Here is a 21986-nt window from a genome sequence, read left to right as displayed (position 1 = left end):
TCCGTTGCTCTCCCCTTGTCCCCCATATATGGGGACTAGGTTGGTCTCCCCTTGTCCCCCATATATGGGGACTAGGTTGCTCTCCCCTTGTCCCCCATATATGGGGACTAGGTTGGTGGAGGGTGTGTAGAGCCCAGGATCACATTAGATGATTGACACAGGGGTGAAAAATGGGTTACAAAAAAAAAGAAAAAATAAATATATATATATATATATATAAAAAAAACAAAAAAACAATGCCATTCATCGACCCTCCCCTCCCCTCCCTTCCCCTCCTCTCTCTAATTGCCCCCTCCCCCCCACCCACCCCCCCCTCCCCCCCCTCCTCCACGGAAACAGAGAAGAAGTGCAACGCCACGGCGTACTCCTGCCACAACGGGGCGTGCGTCAACGAGACGCTGCTCTGCGACAACAGGGACGACTGTGGCGACGGCTCGGACGAGCTCAACTGCTTCGTCAACGAGTGTCTGAACAGCAAGCTGAGCGGCTGCTCGCAGCTCTGCCAGGACCTCAAGATCGGCTTCAAGGTAACGTATAGGGCCCTGCCAGGACCTTCCTTAACCCGTTCTGACCTGAGATCAGATTCATACGAGGTTCCCACTGGACAACACACACTGGGTCTGATTAACCCATTCTGACCTGAGATCAGATTCATACGAGGTTTCCACTAGGACACACACTGGGTCTGATTAACCCATTCTGACCTGAGATCAGATTCATACGAGGTTTCCACTAGGACACACACTGGGTCTGATTAACCCATTCTGACCTGAGTTCAGATTCTAAAAATATGTCAGTCGTTCTTCGATTTTTCGCTAATAGCTAAAGCATGACGTGATGCTAACACCAAAATGGGTTCCCGCCCAAAATGGGATATTTAACCAGGGGGGCAGTCAGACACATATTTAACCAGGGGGGGCAGTCAGACAGATATTTAACCAGGGGGGCAGTCAGACAGATATTTAACCAGGGGGGCAGTCAGACAGATATTTAACCAGGGGGGCAGTCAGACAGATATTTAACCAGGGGGGGCAGTCAGACAGATATTTAACCAGGGGGGCAGTCAGACAGATATTTAACCAGGGGGGCAGTCAGACAGATATTTAACCAGGGGGGCAGTCAGACAGATATTTAACCAGGGGGGCAGTCAGACAGATATTTAACCAGGGGGGCAGTCAGACAGATATTTAACCAGGGGGGGGGCAGTCAGACAGATATTTAACCAGGGGGGCAGTCAGACAGATATTTAACCAGGGGGGCAGTCAGACAGATATTTAACCAGGGGGGCAGTCAGACAGATATTTAACCAGGGGGGCAGTCAGACAGATATTTAACCAGGGGGGCAGTCAGACAGATATTTAACCAGGGGGGCAGTCAGACAGATATTTAACCAGGGGGGGCAGTCAGACAGATATTTAACCAGGGGGGCAGTCAGACAGATATTTAACCAGGGGGGCAGTCAGACAGATATTTAACCAGGGGGGGCAGTCAGACAGATATTTAACCAGGGGGGCAGTCAGACAGATATTTAACCAGGGGGGGCAGTCAGACAGATATTTAACCAGGGGGGCAGTCAGACAGATATTTAACCAGGGGGGCAGTCAGACAGATATTTAACCAGGGGGGGCAGTCAGACAGATATTTAACCAGGGGGGCAGTCAGACAGATATTTAACCAGGGGGGCAGTCAGACAGATTTTTAACCAGGGGGGCAGTCAGACAGATATTTTGTGAAGCCACTAAGGAAATCGGGATTTCCTGAAAGTTCATATAATGGCCTGTTGTGGCGCTGTCATTGGGCCCAAAAAAACCCCCATAGCTCCATAGAGGCCCATGTATTTGGGCCCAACTTCACCTAGACTGTATTACCTTAATAAACATGGTCATGAATACTTTCTGCTTCCAGTCACTAGTTTAAAGTCTCATTTCTAATGTCATAATATTCTTTTTGGAAAATTATGGTCCCATTTATTAATTAAATTACCATAAAGTCGAGTATGTTCTGAGGGGCGTGGCTACCGTTACAGTCTATGATCGGGATCCCCCTCCCACTCGAGTCAAAATAAAAACCAACGGAGAAGAAGGGGGGAAGTCCCGCCTCGTTGTCTGGGCCAGCCAATGGGCCAGCTGGGCCCAAACGGATCTAGAAAGATGGCGACTTACAATTCAAGGACTGACAGGCGATCATTTTACGTTCATGTTAGACCCGGGGAACGCTTTGTCCATATTTCTTACAGTCTATGGTCAAAACCACCCGCTCACCTCCGAATGAAGGTATTGCAGCCTGGCCCCAAACACATGAACGCGCTGGTCGGTCCGTTGACTATCATTGTGCACGTTCACGGCGGACGCACGCTCGTGCGCGTTCGTGCACGTTCAACGGCAGCGCGTTCATGTGTTTGGGGCCAATCCATCCCAGAATGCACTCTGTTTCCTACCCGGAAGGAGGAGTGAAATCGCCTCATGCGCTTTTGAGCAACTTAAAGGACAACTTTAGTTTTTTTCAACTAAGGTTCATGTTTTAGGTTGTTATTAGAGAAACTAAAAGGTGAGTGTTAATTTTCTTTCATTTGCTGCTTTCTTTTGTTTTGGGGATTTTAGCAGTTTTTGACAGGGGGGCGGGGCATTCGAGCATGGGGCTAAATATGTATTTTTTTACAAAATATTATGGCGATTCATTTTTTTATTATTTACTATAGTCCTAATAAACCCCAAGAAATTACATCTGACCACAAAAGATCACGGGATCTATTGAATGTGACAAACTGACATATTGAGCCTATACACACAGTATAAGCCTTCCCCCAGTAGGCTACCTTCACATTCAATAGATCCTGTGATCTTCTGTGGCCAGATGTCATTTCCTGGGGTTTATTAGGACTATAGTAAATAATACAAAAATAAATCTCCATAAAATGTTGTAAAAAAATACATATTTAGCCCCATGCTCGAATGCCCCCGCCCCCCTGTCAAAAAGAGCTAAAATCCCTAAAATGAAAGAAAGCAGCAAATGAAAAAAAATTAAGACTCACCTTTTAGTTTCTCTAATAACAACCTAAAACATGAACCTTGGTTGAAAAAAAATAAAGTTGTCCTTTAATCAGACCAGTGTGTGTCCAGTGGAAACCTCGTATGAATCTGATCTCAGGTCAGAATGGGTTAATCAGACCAGTGTGTGTCCAGTGGAAACATCGTGTGAATCTGATCTCAGGTCAGAATGGGTTAATGCAAGTGGATGGAAGGAGAACTCGGGTGCCGTCTCTATTCATATATACTCTAAGGTCTCACCTTCCTCTGTACCTGTCTCACCTCCCTCTCTACCTGTCTCACCTCCCTCTCTACCTGTCTCACCTCCCTCTGTACCCGTCTCACCTCCCTCTGTACCCGTCTCACCTCCCTCTCTACCTGTCTCACCTCCCTCTCTACCTGTCTCACCTCCCTCTCTACCTGTCTCACCTCCCTCTCTACCTGTCTCACCTCCCTCTGTACCTGTCTCACCTCCCTCTGTACCCGTCTCACCTCCCTCTGTACCCGTCTCACCTCCCTCTGTACCTGTCTCACCTCCCTCTGTACCTGTCTCACCTCCCTCTGTACCTGTCTCACCTCCCTCTGTACCCGTCTCACCTCCCTCTGTACCTGTCTCACCTCCCTCTGTACCCGTCTCACCTCCCTCTGTACCTGTCTCACCTCCCTCTGTACCCGTCTCACCTCCCTCTGTACCTGTCTCACCTCCCTCTCTACCTGTCTCACCTCCCTCTCTACCTGTCTCACCTCCCTCTGTACCTGTCTCACCTCCCTCTCTACCTGTCTCACCTCCCTCTCTACCTGTCTCACCTCCCTCTCTACCTGTCTCACCTCCCTCTCTACCTGTCTCACCTCCCTCTCTACCTGTCTCACCTCCCTCTCTACCTGTCTCACCTCCCTCTCTACCCGTCTCACCTCCCTCTCTACCTGTCTCACCTCCCTCTCTACCTGTCTCACCTCCCTCTGTACCTGTCTCACCTCCCTCTCTACCCGTCTCACCTCCCTCTCTACCCGTCTCACCTCCCTCTCTACCCGTCTCACCTCCCTCTCTACCTGTCTCACCTCCCTCTCTACCTGTCTCACCTCCCTCTCTACCTGTCTCACCTCCCTCTCTACCTGTCTCACCTCCCTCTCTACCTGTCTCACCTCCCTCTCTACCCGTCTCACCTCCCTCTCTACCTGTCTCACCTCCCTCTGTACCTGTCTCACCTCCCTCTCTACCTGTCTCACCTCCCTCTCTACCTGTCTCACCTCCCTCTCTACCTGTCTCACCTCCCTCTCTACCCGTCTCACCTCCCTCTGTACCTGTCTCACCTCCCTCTGTACCTGTCTCACCTCCCTCTCTACCTGTCTCACCTCCCTCTGTACCTGTCTCACCTCCCTCTCTACCTGTCTCACCTCCCTCTCTACCCGTCTCACCCCCCTCACAGTGCCGCTGCCACCCGGGCTTCCGTCTGAAGGACGACGGGAAGTCGTGCGTGGACGTGGACGAGTGCACCTCCACCTACCCGTGCACGCAGCGCTGCATCAACACACACGGCAGCTTCCACTGCCTCTGTGTGGAGGGCTTCCAGCTCAGCCCCGAGGACCCCACCGTCTGCAAGTCCACCTCCGGTAAGTAAGACCCCCTGAGGACCCCACGGTCTGCAAGTCTACCTCTGGTAAGTAAGACCCTCTGAGGACCCCACCGTCTGCAAGTCCACCTCTGGTAAGACCCCCCCCCCGAGGACCCCACCGTCTGCAAGTCCACCTCTGGTCAGAGACCAGCACCAGGGTCTTTGTGCACAGCCCCCATACAGCCCCCATACAGCCCCCATACAGCCCCCATACAGCCCCCATACAGCCCCCATACAGCCCCCATACAGCCCCCATACACAGCCCCCATACAGCCCCCATACAGCCCACATACAGCCCCCACACAGCCCCCATACAGCCCCCATACAGCCCCCATACACAGCCCCCATACAGCCCCCATACAGCCCCCATACAGCCCCCATACAGCCCACATACAGCCCCCATACAGCCCACATACAGCCCCCACACAGCCCCCATACAGCCCCCATACAGCCCCCATACAGCCCCCATACAGCCCCCATACAGCCCCCATACAGCCCCCATACAGCCCACATACAGCCCCCATACAGCCCACATATAGCCCCCCATACACAGCCCCCATACAGCCCCCATACAGCCCCATACAGCCCCCATACAGCCCCCATACAGCCCCCATACAGCCCCCATACACAGCCCCCATACAGCTCCCATACAGCCCCCATACACAGCCCACATACAGCCCCCATACAGCCCACATACAGCCCCCATACAGCCCCCATACAGCCCCCATACAGCCCCCATACAGCCCCCACACAGCCCCCATACAGCCCCCATACAGCCCCCATACAGCCCCCCATACAGCCCCCATACAGCCCCCCATACAGCCCCCATACAGCCCCCACACAGCCCCCATACAGCCCCCATACAGCCCCCATACAGCCCCCCATACAGCCCCCCATACAGCCCCCATACAGCCCCCATACAGCCCCCCATACAGCCCCCATACAGCCCCCCACACAGCCCCCATACAGCCCCCATACAGCCCCCCACACAGCCCCCATACAGCCCCCATACAGCCCACATATAGCCCCCATACAGCCCACATATAGCCCCCCATACACAGCCCCCATACAGCCCCCATACAGCCCCATACAGAGCCCCCATACAGCCCCCATACAGCCCCATACAGCCCCCATACAGCCCCCATACAGCCCCCATACAGCCCCCATACAGCCCCCACACAGCCCCCATACAGCCCCCATACAGCCCCCACACAGCCCCCATACAGCCCCCATACAGCCCACATACAGCCCCCATACAGCCCCCCATACAGCCCCCATACAGCCCCCATACAGCCCCCATACAGCCCACATACAGCCCACATACAGCCCCCATACAGCCCCCCATACAGCCCCCATACACAGCCCCCATACAGCCCCCATACACAGCCCCCATACAGCCCCCATACAGCCCCCATACAGCCCCCATACAGCCCCCACACAGCCCCCATACAGCCCCCATACAGCCCCCACACAGCCCCCATACAGCCCCCATACAGCCCACATACAGCCCCCATACAGCCCCCCATACAGCCCCCATACAGCCCCCATACAGCCCCCATACAGCCCACATACAGCCCACATACAGCCCCCATACAGCCCCCCATACAGCCCCCATACACAGCCCCCATACAGCCCCCATACAGCCCCCATACAGCCCCCATACAGCCCCCATACACAGCCCACATACAGCCCCCATACAGCCCCCATACAGCCCACATACAGCCCCCATACACAGCCCCCATACAGCCCACATACAGCCCCCATACAGCCCCCATACAGCCCCCATACACAGCCCACATACAGCCCCCATACAGCCCCCATACAGCCCACATACAGCCCCCATACAGCCCCCATACAGAGCCCCCATACAGCCCACATACAGCCCCCATATAGAGCCCCCATACAGCCCCCATACAGCCCCCATACAGCCCCCATACAGCCCCCATACAGCCCCCATACAGCTCCCATACACAGCCCCCATACAGCCCCCATACAGCCCCCATACACAGCCCCCATACAGCCCCCATACAGCCCCCATACACAGCCCCCATACACAGCCCCCATACAGCCCCCATACAGCCCCCATACAGCTCCATACAGCTCCATACAGCCCCCATACAGCCCCCATACAGCCCCCATACAGCCCCCCATACACAGCCCCCATACAGCCCCCATACAGCCCCCATACAGCCCACATACAGCCCCCATATAGAGCCCCCATACAGCCCCCATACAGCCCCCATACAGCCCCCATACAGCTCCACTCAAAGTAAAGTCTAAAATGACTCGTATCGTGTTTTGATCATCCATTGAAGGTCCGGATGTATTTTGTGATTTTTCTATCGCATCGCTCCCGACATGTTGACGTTTCTGGGGAAAGATGAACGGCGTGGGCTAATGCTAATGCTAATGCGAGCCGGTCGCTACAATGGCGGCCTCCAAGCCGGGAAGGCGGAAATGTAAATGACCAAATATAGGCAAATAGCCCTGGCAGGGTTCACCGACACTCTGCTGCCACCTAGTGGCACAGAAAGAGTTTGAACCCATTCTGACCTGAGATCAGATTCATACGAGGTTTCCACTGGACACACACTGGTTTGATTTTTTTTTTAAATGTTCTTCGATTTCTCAAAAATAGCAGACCTACAAGCTCGTAGCGCGCCACTCTGTGGCGCGCTACGAGCTTGTAGGTCTGCTATTTTTCAATAGCATAACATGATGCTGACACCAAAATGGGTTCCCGTTCAGAATGGGTTAATATAAATCACCCAATATATAATGGGCCAGACAGGGTGGGTGTGTTTTCTAACGGTGACTCCTCCCCTTCCTCCAGAGGTGGAGCCGTTCCTCATCTTCGCCAACCGATACTACCTGAGGAAGCTCAGCCTGAGCGGCAGCAACTACACCCTGATCAAACAGGTAAAAACTACAACTACACCCTGATCAAACAGGTAAAAACTACAACTACACCCTGATCAAACAGGTAAAAACTACAACTACACCCTGATCAAACAGGTAAAAACTACAACTACACCCTGATCAAACAGGTAAAAACTACAATTACACCTGATCAAACAGGTAAAAACTACAACTACACCCTGATCAAACAGGTACTAAAAACTACAACTACACCCTGATCAAACAGGTAAAAACTACAACTACACCCTGATCAAACAGGTAAAAACTACAACTACACCCTGATCAAACAGGTAAAAACTACAACTACACCCTGATCAAACAGGTAAAAACTACAACTACACCCTGATCAAACAGGTAAAAACTACAACTACACCCTGATCAAACAGGTAAAAACTACAACTACACCTGATCAAACAGGTAAAAACTACAACTACACCTGATCAAACAGGTAAAAACTACAACTACACCCTGATCAAACAGGTACTAAAAACTACAACTACACCCTGATCAAACAGGTAAAAACTACAATTACACCTGATCAAACAGGTAAAAACTACAACTACACCCTGATCAAACAGGTACTAAAAACTACAACTACACCCTGATCAAACAGGTAAAAACTACAACTACACCCTGATCAAACAGGTAAACACACACCTGGTCAAACGGGTGACAACCTTTGGATGCAACAAACACATCCTATTGCAAACCTGTATAATCTTCTGCAATACAGACTGGTTTTGGAATCTGGCTGGAATGTATTCCTGTCCGAGACTAATGCCAACTTAACTTGAATCTTGCGTCTGCGTGCATGTGTCTGTGTGCGTGTGTGTCTGTGTGCGTGTGCGCGTGCGTGTGTCTGTGTGCGTGTGTGTGTGTGTGTGTCTGTGTGTGTGCGTGTGCGTGTGCGTGACAGGGCCTGAACAACGCCGTGGCGCTGGACTTTGACTATCGGCAGCAGATGATCTATTGGACCGACGTGACCACGCAGGGCAGCATGATCAGACGCATGCACATCAACGGCAGCGACGTCCAGGTCAGTGTCATTAACCCCATTCTGACCTGAGATCAGATTCATACCAGGTTTCCACTGGACACACACTGGTCTGATTAAAACCCGTTCTGACCTGAGATCAGATTCATACGATTCAAACATCTATAGTGCAAGAAAAAAAGATAAAAACAGGAAAAAAAAAAAGAAGTGCAAGTGAAGTGACAAAACAGTGCAATAATACAGTTGAAGGTCAGCTGTTCAGCAGCCTGACTGCCTGGGGGTAGAAACTGTTACTGAGACGGGTGGTGGTACGAGGTTTGATGCTCTGGTAGCGCTTTTTTTTTTGGAAGGGAGTGAGTGGTTTGAACAGGGTATTTTACGGGAGGATGTCTGGTGTCTTCCATGATGTTATGGGCTTTTTTTTCATACAGCGAGTGGTGTAGATGTTATGGAGACGGGGTAGTTCTGTGCTGCCCATGATTTTAGCTGCTGTTTTAATCAGACCAGTCAGTGTGTGTCCAGTGGAAACCTCGTAGGAATCTGATCTCAGGTCAGAATGGGTTAATTATAGGCTTACTTTTCCATCACATATCACTACTTCGGCACAAACAAGGGACTAAATTATTTTCGCTCCTATGCCACCAAAATGTGGAACGCCCTACCAACAGTCATTAAGACATGTGAATCCTTTGACTCCTTCAAAACCGCTCTCAAAGGGCACCTACGGACGGCTGCAATTCAAAACTGGCCTCTGTAAAAGCTGTTATACATTTTTCAAAGTGTCACCTATCCATAGACAACAATATTGTACAACTAGGCCCTGTAGTTGTGGAGTTATAACTGATTTAGTTTGGGCATGTAATATCAGACGAAAATTCAAAAATTCAAGTCTTTGTATTGAGTTGTGCTTGAAATGTACTGCAATTCTGCAAACTGTTAATAAATATTTCAATCAATCAATCAATCAATCAATCAATACACTTTGTTTTGGAGAATTAATTGTTAAAAACGTGTGTCCCTGCATGGCAACCCCCTTCACAGGTCCTCCACCGCACGTCTCTGAGCAACCCGGACGGGCTGGCCGTGGACTGGGTCGCGGGGAACCTGTACTGGTGCGATAAGGGCCGCGACACCATCGAGGTGTCCAAGCTGAGCGGGGCGTACCGCACCGTGCTGGTCAACACGGGCCTGAAGGAGCCGCGCGCCGTGGCCGTGGACGTACGCTACGGGTGAGTTATTCTGGGCGGGAACCCCTTTTGGTGTTAGCATTACGCTATGCTTTAGCTGTTGAAAAAATAGCAGACCTACAAGCTCGTAGCGCGCCACCGAGTGGCGCGCTACGAGCTTGTAGGTCTGCTATTTTTTGGAAAAATCGAAAGAGCGACTGACATGGAAACATTAGCTTTTTCTGAAAACTGTCGGGATGTAGAAGACATTTTTTTTAATCTGATCTCGGGTCAGAATGGGTTAAACACATTGACCGCCATCTAGTGGTGGATCAGAGCGCAGAACACAATAACTCCATGGGAGAGAGGCTCATGAGATGTTGACGTTCAGACGTTGGATGGTCAGCGCGGCGCGACCTGGCGCAGCTCAAACGAACCCACGAATCGAGGCGGATATTTAAATTCAAGTCTGAACGCCACCTATAGATTGAAAGACGGATTTGGGGTCCGGAAAACTATGAGTTTTCGCTATTTAACCCATTCTGAACGGGAACCCCTTTTGGTGTTTTACCTAAGCATCATGTTATACTTTAGCTATTATAAAAATAGCAGATCTACAAGCTCATAGCGCGCCACCTATTTTTGAAAAACCGTGAAAATGCGGCTTTGAATCTTTTGAATATTTTATTTCGACGTCAGGCCTAAATGGGTTTTAAAGGTAGTGCAAGTGATTTTCTTTGGTTAAAATAAGTGTTAAAAAGCTCTATATTGTTACCCCATTCTGAACGGGAACCCATTTTGGTGTTAGCATCATGTCATGCTTTAGCTATTGAAAAATAGAAGATCTACGAGCTTGTAGGTCTGCTATTTTTGAAAAATCAAAGAACGACTGACATTTTTTAGAATCTGATCTCAGGTCAGAATGGGTTAATCAGACCAGTATGTCCCCAGTGGAAACCTCGTATGAATCTGATCTCTGGTCAGAATGGGTTAATCAGACCAGTGTGTGTCCAGTGGAAACCTCGTATGAATCTGATCTCTGGTCAGAATGGGTTAATCAGACCAATGTGTGTCCAGTGGAAACCTCATATGAATCTGATCTCAGGTCAGAATGGGTTAATCAGACCAGTGTGTGTCCAGTGGAAACCTCGTATGAATCTGATCTCTGGTCAGAATGGGTTAAAGGTAGTGTTAAGTGATTTTCTTTGGTTAAAATAAGTGTTAAAAAGCTCTATATTGTGATGGTACTCGTTGGCAATAAGCAGATGTGAAGTTCACAAACCAGCTCTGACCATGTGATGAAACCCGACAGGTACCTGTACTGGTCCGACTGGGGCGACAACCCCCACATCGGGCGCATCGGCATGGACGGCACCAACCGCAGCGCCATCGTGGACGACAAGATCACCTGGCCCAACGGGCTGGCGCTGGACTTCATCAACGACCGCATATACTGGGCCGACGCCCGCGAGGACTATATCGAGTTCGCCAGCCTGGACGGAACCAACAGACACACAGGTATACAGAACCAACAGACACACAGGTATACGGAACCAACAGACACACAGGTATACGGAACCAACAGACACACAGGTATACAGAACCAACAGACACACAGGTATACGGAACCAACAGACACACAGGTATAACCAACAGACACACAGGTATACAGAACCAACAGACACACAGGTGTACGGAACCAACAGACACACAGGTATACAGAACCTACAGACACACAGGTATACAGAACCAACAGACACACAGGTATAACCAACAGACACACAGGTATACAGAACCAACAGACACACAGGTATACGGAACCAACAGACACACAGGTATACAGAACCAACAGACACACAGGTGTACAGAACCAACAGACACACAGGTATACAGAACCAACAGACACACAGGTATACAGAACCAACAGACACACAGGTATACGGAACCAACAGACACACAGGTATAACCAACAGACACACAGGTATACGGAACCAACAGACACACAGGTATACAGAACCAACAGACACACAGGTATAACCAACAGACACACAGGTATACAGAACCAACAGACACACATGTATACAGAACCAACAGACACACAGGTATAACCAACAGACACACAGGTATACAGAACCAACAGACACACAGGTATACGGAACCAACAGACACACAGGTATACAGAACCAACAGACACACAGGTATACAGAACCAACAGACACACAGGTATACAGAACCAACAGACACACATGTATACAGAACCAACAGACACACAGGTATACAGAACCAACAGACACACAGGTATACGGAAACAACAGACACACAGGTATACAGAACCAACAGACACACAGGTATACAGAACCAACAGACACACAGGTATACAGAACCAACAGACACACAGGTATACAGAACCAACAGACACACAGGTATACAGAACCAACAGACACACAGGTATACAGAACCAACAGACACACAGGTATACAGAACCAACAGACACACAGGTATACAGAACCAACAGACACACAGGTATACAGAACCAACAGACACACAGGTATACAGAACCAACAGACACACAGGTATACAGAACCAACAGACACACAGGTATACGGAACCAACAGACACACAGGTATACAGAACCAACAGACACACAGGTATACGGAAACAACAGACACACAGGTATAACCAACAGACACACAGGTATACAGAACCAACAGACACACAGGTATAACCAACAGACACACAGGTATACAGAACCAACAGACACACAGGTATACGGAAACAACAGACACACAGGTATAACCAACAGACACACAGGTATACAGAACCAACAGACACACAGGTATACAGAACCTACAGACACACAGGTATAACCAACAGACACACAGGTATAACCAACAGACACACAGGTATACAGAACCAACAGACACACAGGTATACAGAACCAACAGACACACAGGTATAGAGAACCAACAGACACACAGGTATACAGAACCAACAGACACACAGGTGTATGGAACCAACAGACACACAGGTATACAGAACCAACAGACACACAGGTATATGGAACCAACAGACACACAGGTATACAGAACCAACAGACACACAGGTATACAGAACCAACAGACACACAGGTATACGGAACCAACAGACACACAGGTATAACCAACAGACACACAGGTATACAGAACCAACAGACACACAGGTATACAGAACCAACAGACACACAGGTATACAGAACCAACAGACACACAGGTGTATGGAACCAACAGACACACAGGTATACAGAACCAACAGACACACAGGTATACAGAACCAACAGACACACAGGTATACGGAACCAACAGACACACAGGTATACGGAACCAACAGACACACAGGTATACAGAACCAACAGACACACAGGTATATGGAACCAACAGACACACAGGTATAACCAACAGACACACAGGTATACAGAACCAACAGACACACAGGTATACGGAACCAACAGACACACAGGTATACGGAACCAACAGACACACAGGTATACAGAACCAACAGACACACAGGTATATGGAACCAACAGACACACAGGTATAACCAACAGACACACAGGTATACAGAACCAACAGACACACAGGTATACAGAACCAACAGACACACAGGTGTACAGAACCAACAGACACACAGGTATACAGAACCAACAGACACACAGGTATACAGAACCAACAGACACACAGGTATACAGAACCAACAGACACACAGTTATGCAGAACCAACAGACACACAGGTATACAGAACCTACAGACACACAGGTATATGGAACCAACAGACACACAGGTATACAGAACCAACAGACACACAGGTATATGGAACCAACAGACACACAGGTATACAGAACCAACAGACACACAGGTATATGGAACCAACAGACACACAGGTGTACAGAACCAACAGACACACAGGTGTACAGAACCAACAGACACACAGGTATACAGAACCAACAGACACACAGGTATACAGAACCAACAGACACACAGGTATATGATTGATTGATTGATTGATTGTTTATTTATTTTCGTGTCATGCACACCTTGTGTCCAACCCTCATGGGTTTATAAGACACCATTTAACATTGGCAATTACAGCATGTTTTACATTACATAATTTATGCATTTTACAGCATGTTAACATTACATAATTCATGATATTACACCTCAGATGTATACAGAGTACTCTGTCTTCTTTCTCAAGCTCGACAGATAAAATCTGCTACAACGAAAGTCCCTTTTGGCAAAACATATCTCCATTTTTACATAGTGTTTTAAATCTAGGAAATCTATAGAAGACATCTTATTAACCAAAATATCCCTTAACAGTTTCCGTGCTTTGAATGGATTACTCCAGGTTATTGTCGCTGCCATATCGGACATACGCGCCTTTTGTTTTATGTGTTTAATCCGCCGTAATGTAAACAAAAAAAAGAAAATCCGTCATCGCCGCGGAGAAAAAGAGAAGATGCATCTGTTTTGAGATGAAACCGGAAATCGTCACATGCTGTGGGCTGCTAGGGCTTCTGGGAAATTGAGGCCAATGTAAACGAATGGGGTTCAACGCCTCATGGAGGAGGGTCCTGTGCTGCGTCTTCCGGGTGTAGCAAGATGGCGGGTGGTGCGGTCGTTCATAACAAACGGGGGAAGCTTTTTTCGCTCGATTTTCGCGGATTAAAAGCCCAAATAATTCAGCGTATGCTCTAAAGGTAATACAACAATCTCGGCAGTGAAGGGGGGTTGATTAAAAGTCTGATAAATCGTTTTCCGCAGTCAAACTGTTAAGTCATCATATTTAGGGCAAAGTAAAACAAAAAGTGAACTTCGTTTTCAATTTCATCTTAGATCACAGAACAGACAATATCTCTCATATTCAGGGTATACAGGGCTGCTGGGGAATAAATATGGATTCATAGATCAATTGTGATGCGGATTTAGACGATTATGAATCGATTCACAATTATTTTCTATGTTGGTACAGAGTTCTTTCACTATAGGCATTATTTTACTCTTTATTCATGCATTCTAACTTCTTGTTATGATGTCCTAATCACAATACTTTATATAATATAATAACTTTAACTATAATATTTTAACTCTTTGTGTGGTGCAGTGCTGAACCAGGACACCCCCCACATCTTTATACTATAACAGTTTAACTCTTTGTGTGGTGCAGTGCTGAGCCAGGACATCCCCCACATCTTCGCCATGACCATCTTCGAGGAGTTCATCTACTGGACCGACTGGGAGACCAAGTCCATCAACAGATGCCACAAGACCCAGGGTACCAACAAGACCCTGTTGATCAGCACCCTGCACAGACCCATGGACATACACATCTACCACCCCTATAGGCAGCCTGAAGGTACCTATAACACCCTACATCCACATCTACCACCCTTATAGACAGCCTGAAGGTAACTATAGCACCCTGCACAGACCCATGGACATACACATCTACCACCCCTATAGGCAGCCTGAAGGTAACTATAGTACCCTACAGACACATCTACCACCCCTATAGGCAGCCTGAAGGTAACTATAGCACCCTGAAGGTAACTATAGCACCCTGCACAGACCCATGGATATACACATCTACCACCCCTATAGACAGCCTGAAGGTAACTATAGCACCCTGCACAGACCCATGGACATACACATCTACCACCCCTATAGACAGCCTGAAGGTAACTATAGCACCCTGAAGGTAACTATAGTACCCTACACTATGGATATATACACATCTACCACCCCTACAGACACCCTGAAGGTAACTATAGCACCCTACAGACACATCTACCACCCCTACAGGCACCCTGAAGGTAACTATAGCACCCTGAAGGTAACTATAGTACCCTACAGACACATCTACCACCCCTACAGACACCCTGAAGGTAACTATAGCACCCTGAAGGTAACTATAGCACCCTGCACAGACCCATGGATATACACATCTACCACCCCTATAGACAGCCTGAAGGTAACTATAGCACCCTGAAGGTAACTATAGCACCCTGCACAGACCCATGGATATACACATCTACCACCCCTATAGGCAGCCTGAAGGTAACTATAGTACCCTACAGACACATCTACCACCCCTATAGGCAGCCTGAAGGTAACTATAGCACCCTGAAGGTAACTATAGCACCCTGCACAGACCCATGGATATACACATCTACCACCCCTATAGGCAGCCTGAAGGTAACTATAGCACCCTGAAGGTAACTATAGCACCCTGCACAGACCCATGGATATACACATCTACCACCCCTATAGGCAGCCTGAAGGTAACTATAGCACCCTGAAGGTAACTATAGCACCCTGCACAGACCCATGGATATACACATCTACCACCCCTATAGGCAGCCTGAAGGTAACTATAGTACCCTACAGACACATCTACCACCCCTATAGGCAGCCTGAAGGTAACTATAGCACCCTGAAGGTAACTATAGCACCCTGCACAGACCCATGGATATACACATCTACCACCCCTATAGACAGCCTGAAGGTAACTATAGCACCCTGCACAGACCCATGGACATACACATCTACCACCCCTACAGGCAGCCTGAAGGTAACTATAGCACCCTGCACCGAGACAACGTGGGGTTCAGTGTCTCATTGGAGGCAGTGTGGGGTTCAGTGTCTCATTGGAGGCAGTGTGGGGTTCAGTGTCTCATTGGAGGCAGGGTGGGGTTCAGTGTCTCATTGGAGGCAGTGTGGGGTTCAGTGTCTCATTGGAGGCAGGGTGGGGTTCAGTGTCTCATTGGAGGCAGTGTGGGGTTCAGTGTCTCATTGGAGGCAGTGTGGGGTTCAGTGTCTCATTGGAGGCAGTGTGGGGTTCAGTGTCTCATTGGAGGCAGTGTGGGGTTCAGTGTCTCATTGGAGGCAGTGTGGGGTTCAGTGTCTCATTGGAGGCAGTGTGGGGTTCAGTGTCTCATTGGAGGCAGGGTGGGGTTCAGTGTCTCATTGGAGGCAGTGTGGGGTTCAGTGTCTCATTGGAGGCAGTGTGGGGTTCAGTGTCTCATTGGAGGCAGGGTGGGGTTCAGTGTCTCATTGGAGGCAGTGTGGGGTTCAGTGTCTCATTGGAGGCAGGGTGGGGTTCAGTGTCTCATTGGAGGCAGTGTAGGGTTCAGTGTCTCATTGGAGGCAGTGTGGGGTTCAGTGTCTCATTGGAGGCAGGGTGGGGTTCAGTGTCTCATTGGAGGCAGGGTGGGGTTCAGTGTCTCATTGGAGGCAGTGTGGGGTTCAGTGTCTCATTGGAGGCAGGGTGGGGTTCAGTGTCTCATTGGAGGCAGGGTGGGGTTCAGTGTCTCATTGGAGGCAGTGTGGGGTTCAGTGTCTCATTGGAGGCAGGGTGGGGTTCAGTGTCTCATTGGAGGCAGGGTGGGGTTCAGTGTCTCATTGGAGGCAGTGTGGGGTTCAGTGTCTCATTGGAGGCAGTGTGGGGTTCAGTGTCTCATTGGAGGCAGTATGGGGTTCAGTGTCTTGCCCAAAGACACTTCCACATGTAGGGCAGGAGGAGGAGGAGCCGGGATTCGAACCACCGACCCAGGGATCATTGGACGACCCGCTCTACCTCCTGAGCCACAGCCGTCGTCCACGTTGATGACAAAGACATCAAACTCTGGTTCCACCTGGAGGAGAGACCAGCCTCTGAAGGCTGGTCTCTCCTCCAGGTGGGACCAGAGACAAAGACATCAACGACAACAGCGATATGTTTTCATCGACTGTGGACTGTGGGCGGCTGTGGCTCAGGAGGTAGAGCAGGTCGTCCAATGATCCATGGGTCGGCGGTTCGAATCCCAGCTCCTCCTCCTCCTGTCTACATGTCGAAGTGTCCTTGGGCAAAGACACTGAACACCCAAATTGCTCCTCGATGTGCTGGTTGGTGCCTTACATGGCTTCCGCCGCAATCGGTGTATATGAATGTGTGTGTGAACGGGTGAATGTACCTTGGATAAAGGCGCTATATCAGGGGTGGGGCAACGTTGACGATGGCAAGGGCCAATGTATTTCCACACTCACTCCAGAGGGGCCACAGTGCATGTTACTGTCGTAGCAAAAAATTGCCGATCTACAAGCTGCGACGCGTTTTGAGCTTGTAGATCGGCTATTTTTGCTATATTTGAATTGAAAACCTGAATAATTTTGTGCTATTTTTGAAAAGTAACCTTTTTGTTGCATTTCAAATGCATTTAGTTATAGTCATGTTAACTTTATTGAACTGTTAACATAACTACATTGGACACAAAAAGACAAGAACATTTTAATACTATAGTCATTAAGTACTATAGTCATTTAAGTCATTAAGTACTAGTCATTTAATACTAGTCATTAAGTACTATAGTCATTTAATACTAGTCATAAAGTAATTAAAGCAGGTTTGGAATTGTAAACAGCTGAAATCAATACTATATCAGTATTCTGATAATAACATGCGGGCCACATTAAGTGAAGGTGGGGGGCCGCCAGTTGCCCACCCCTGCGCTATATAAATGCACCATTTACCATTTTATTTACCATTTTCATGTTGTACTCTTGTTCCCCCCCCCCCCCCCCCCCCCCCCCAGTGTCCGGCCACCCGTGTCAGACGTTGAACGGCGGCTGCAGTAACCTGTGTCTGCTGTCGCCCGGCGGAGGATACAAGTGCGCCTGTCCCACCAACTTCTACCTGGCCGCGGACGGCAGGCAGTGCATGTCCAACTGCACCGCCAGCCAGGTGAGTCTTTAACCCATTCTGACCTGAGATCAGATTCAGTGCATGTCCAACTGCACCGCCAGCCAGGTGAGTCTTTAACCCATTCTGACCTGAGATCAGATTCAGTGCATGTCCAACTGCACCGCCAGCCAGGTGAGTCTTTAACCCATTCTGACCTGAGATCAGATTCAGTGCATGTCCAACTGCACCGCCAGCCAGGTGAGGCTCCGCCGAGGCTCCACTGCTGTTGTTGTTGTTGTTGTTACGTTATGTGTGACTTTATGTCTGGTTTTTAATACATTAGTGATTCTAAACATAAGCCTGTCTCTCTCTCTCCCTTCATTATAAGCCTGTGTCTCTCTCTCTCTTCAGTATAAGCCTGTGTCTCTCTCTCCCTTCATTATAAGCCTGTCTCTCTCTCTCCCTTCATTATAACCCTGTGTCTCTCTCTCTCTCTCTCTTCAGTATGTGTGCAAGAACGACAAGTGCATTCCGTTCTGGTGGAAGTGTGACACGGAGGACGACTGTGGCGACCGCTCAGACGAACCTGCAGACTGCCGTGAGTTGAGTATTTATACCTGGATACAGTGGCCGTGAGTTGAGTATTTATACCTGGATACAGTGGCCGTGAGTTGAGTATTTATACCTGGATACAGTGGCCGTGCGTTGAGTATTTATACCTGGATGTGGAGCCCTCCAGTGCCTCGGTATAGTTCCATCATGTAAACAACAGTCGTCCGGGACCTGTTCGACTTCCTAGTTTATGCTCACTTCCGGAAATGTCTGGAAATGTGACTTTTCAAAATAAGAGCTCAACTGGGAAAAATGTAGCCTGGCTAATAAGCCAGACCAAATCAGCCGTTGGCAAAAACGAATTGCCTGCCACACGACAGTGTGATTGGAGTCTGGCTTATTGGCCAGGCTAGGACAAATGCTGGCGTGAATTAGATCCTACTTTTTCAATAAATGCTAGCGGGCTAAGTGTTAATGGTGGTGGTGTTGTGTTTCCTCTCTGTAGCTGAGTGTAAATGTCATTGTTGTACAGTATTATTTAATGGTGGTGGTGTTTGTGTTTCCTCCCGACAGCTGAGTTTAAATGCCGACCCGGTCAGTTCCAGTGTGGAACCGGCATCTGCACCAACCCCGCTTACATCTGCGACGGAGACAACGACTGCCAGGACAACTCTGACGAGGCCAACTGCGGTAGGAGCCATGCTTCACTAGCAGACACCATGCTTCACTAGCAGACACCATGCTTCAGTAGCAGACACCATGCTTCACTAGCAGACACCATGCTTCACTAGCAGACACCATGCTTCAGTAGCAGACACCATGCTTCACTAGCAGACGCCATGCTTCACTAGCAGACACCATGCTTCACTAGCAGACGCCATGCTTCACTAGCAGACGCCATGCTTCACTAGCAGACGCCATGCTTCAGTAGCAGACACCATGCTTCACTAGCAGACGCCATGCTTCACTAGCAGACACCATGCTTCACTAGCAGACGCCATGCTTCACTAGCAGACACCATGCTTCACTAGCAGACACTATGCTTCACTAGCAGACACCATGCTTCACCAGCAGACACCATGCTTCACTAGCAGACACCATGCTTCACTAGCAGACACCATGCTTCACTAGCAGACACCATGCTTCACTAGCAGACACCATGCTTCACTAGCAGACACTATGCTTCACTAGCAGACACCATGCTTCACTAGCAGACACCATGCTTCACTAGCAGACACCATGCTTCACTAGCAGACACCATGCTTCACTAGCAGACACCATGCTTCACTAGCAGACACCATGCTTCACTAGCAGACACCATGCTTCACTAGCAGACACCATGCTTCACTAGCAGACACCATGCTTCACTAGCAGACGCCATGCTTCACTAGCAGACACCATGCTTCACTAGCAGACACCATGCTTCACTAGCAGACACCATGCTTCACTAGCAGACACCATGCTTCAGTAGCAGACACCATGCTTCACTAGCAGACACCATGCTTCACCAGCAGACACCATGCTTCACTAGCAGACACCATGTTTCACTAGCAGACGCCATGCTTCACTAGCAGACACCATGCTTCACTAGCAGACACCATGCTTCACTAGCAGACACCATGCTTCACTAGCAGACACCATGCTTCACTAGCAGACACCATGCTTCACCAGCAGACACCATGCTTCACTAGCAGACACCATGCTTCACTAGCAGACGCCATGCTTCACTAGCAGACACCATGCTTCACTAGCAGACACCATGCTTCACTAGCAGACACCATGCTTCACTAGCAGACACCATGCTTCACTAGCAGACACCATGCTTCAGTAGCAGACACCATGCTTCACTAGCAGACACCATGCTTCACTAGCAGACACCATGCTTCACTAGCAGACACCATGCTTCACTAGCAGACACCATGCTTCACTAGCAGACACCATGCTTCACTAGCAGACACCATGCTTCACTAGCAGACACCATGCTTCACTAGCAGACGCCATGCTTCACTAGCAGACACCATGCTTCACTAGCAGACACTATGCTTCACTAGCAGACACCATGCTTCAGTAGCAGACGCCATGCTTCACTAGCAGACACCATGTTTCACTAGCAGACACCATGCTTCACTAGCAGACACCATGCTTCACTAGCAGACACCATGCTTCAGTAGCAGACACCATGCTTCACTAGCAGACACCATGCTTCACTAGCAGACACCATGCTTCACTAGCAGACACCATGCTTCACTAGCAGACACCATGCTTCACTAGCAGACACCATGCTTCACTAGCAGACACCATGCTTCACTAGCAGACACCATGCTTCACTAGCAGACGCCATGCTTCACTAGCAGACACCATGCTTCACTAGCAGACACTATGCTTCACTAGCAGACACCATGCTTCAGTAGCAGACACCATGCTTCACTAGCAGACACCATGCTTCACTAGCAGACACCATGCTTCACTAGCAGACACCATGCTTCACTAGCAGACACCATGCTTCACCAGCAGACACCATGCTTCACTAGCAGACACCATGCTTCACTAGCAGACGCCATGCTTCACTAGCAGACACCATGCTTCACTAGCAGACACCATGCTTCACTAGCAGACACCATGCTTCACTAGCAGACACCATGCTTCACTAGCAGACACCATGCTTCACTAGCAGACACCATGCTTCACTAGCAGACACCATGCTTCAGTAGCAGACACCATGCTTCACTAGCAGACACCATGCTTCACTAGCAGACACCATGCTTCACTAGCAGACGCCATGCTTCACTAGCAGACGCCATGCTTCACTAGCAGACACCATGCTTCACTAGCAGACACCATGCTTCACTAGCAGACGCCATGCTTCACTAGCAGACACCATGCTTCACTAGCAGACACCATGCTTCACTAGCAGACACCATGCTTCACTAGCAGACGCCATGCTTCACTAGCAGACACCATGTTTCACTAGCAGACACCATGTTTCACTAGCAGACACCATGCTTCACTTGCAGACACCATG

At 49.1% G+C, this 21986-nt stretch overlaps 1 protein-coding gene across 1 annotated transcript in view; it reads left to right on the top strand.

The window, feature by feature from the left end:
* LOC310875288 (low-density lipoprotein receptor-related protein 1-like) overlaps nucleotides 1–21986 on the top strand; it is a 285578-nt gene that overhangs the window by 209694 nt on the left and 53898 nt on the right. The window contains 10 exon segments of the mRNA XM_083788472.1: nucleotides 340–527; nucleotides 4454–4637; nucleotides 7473–7558; nucleotides 8475–8594; nucleotides 9594–9781; nucleotides 11031–11236; nucleotides 14921–15109; nucleotides 18324–18472; nucleotides 18917–19010; nucleotides 19538–19654. Of these exon segments, the coding sequence (XP_083644598.1) occupies nucleotides 340–527; nucleotides 4454–4637; nucleotides 7473–7558; nucleotides 8475–8594; nucleotides 9594–9781; nucleotides 11031–11236; nucleotides 14921–15109; nucleotides 18324–18472; nucleotides 18917–19010; nucleotides 19538–19654 (1521 nt within the window).

This window comes from Protomyctophum parallelum, assembly GCF_964188405.1.
Source record: "Protomyctophum parallelum genome assembly, chromosome: 18".
Lineage (NCBI taxonomy): Eukaryota > Metazoa > Chordata > Actinopteri > Myctophiformes > Myctophidae > Protomyctophum > Protomyctophum parallelum.
The sequence above is the reverse complement of the archived record's forward strand: the minus strand, read 5'-3'. Positions and strand labels throughout refer to the sequence as shown.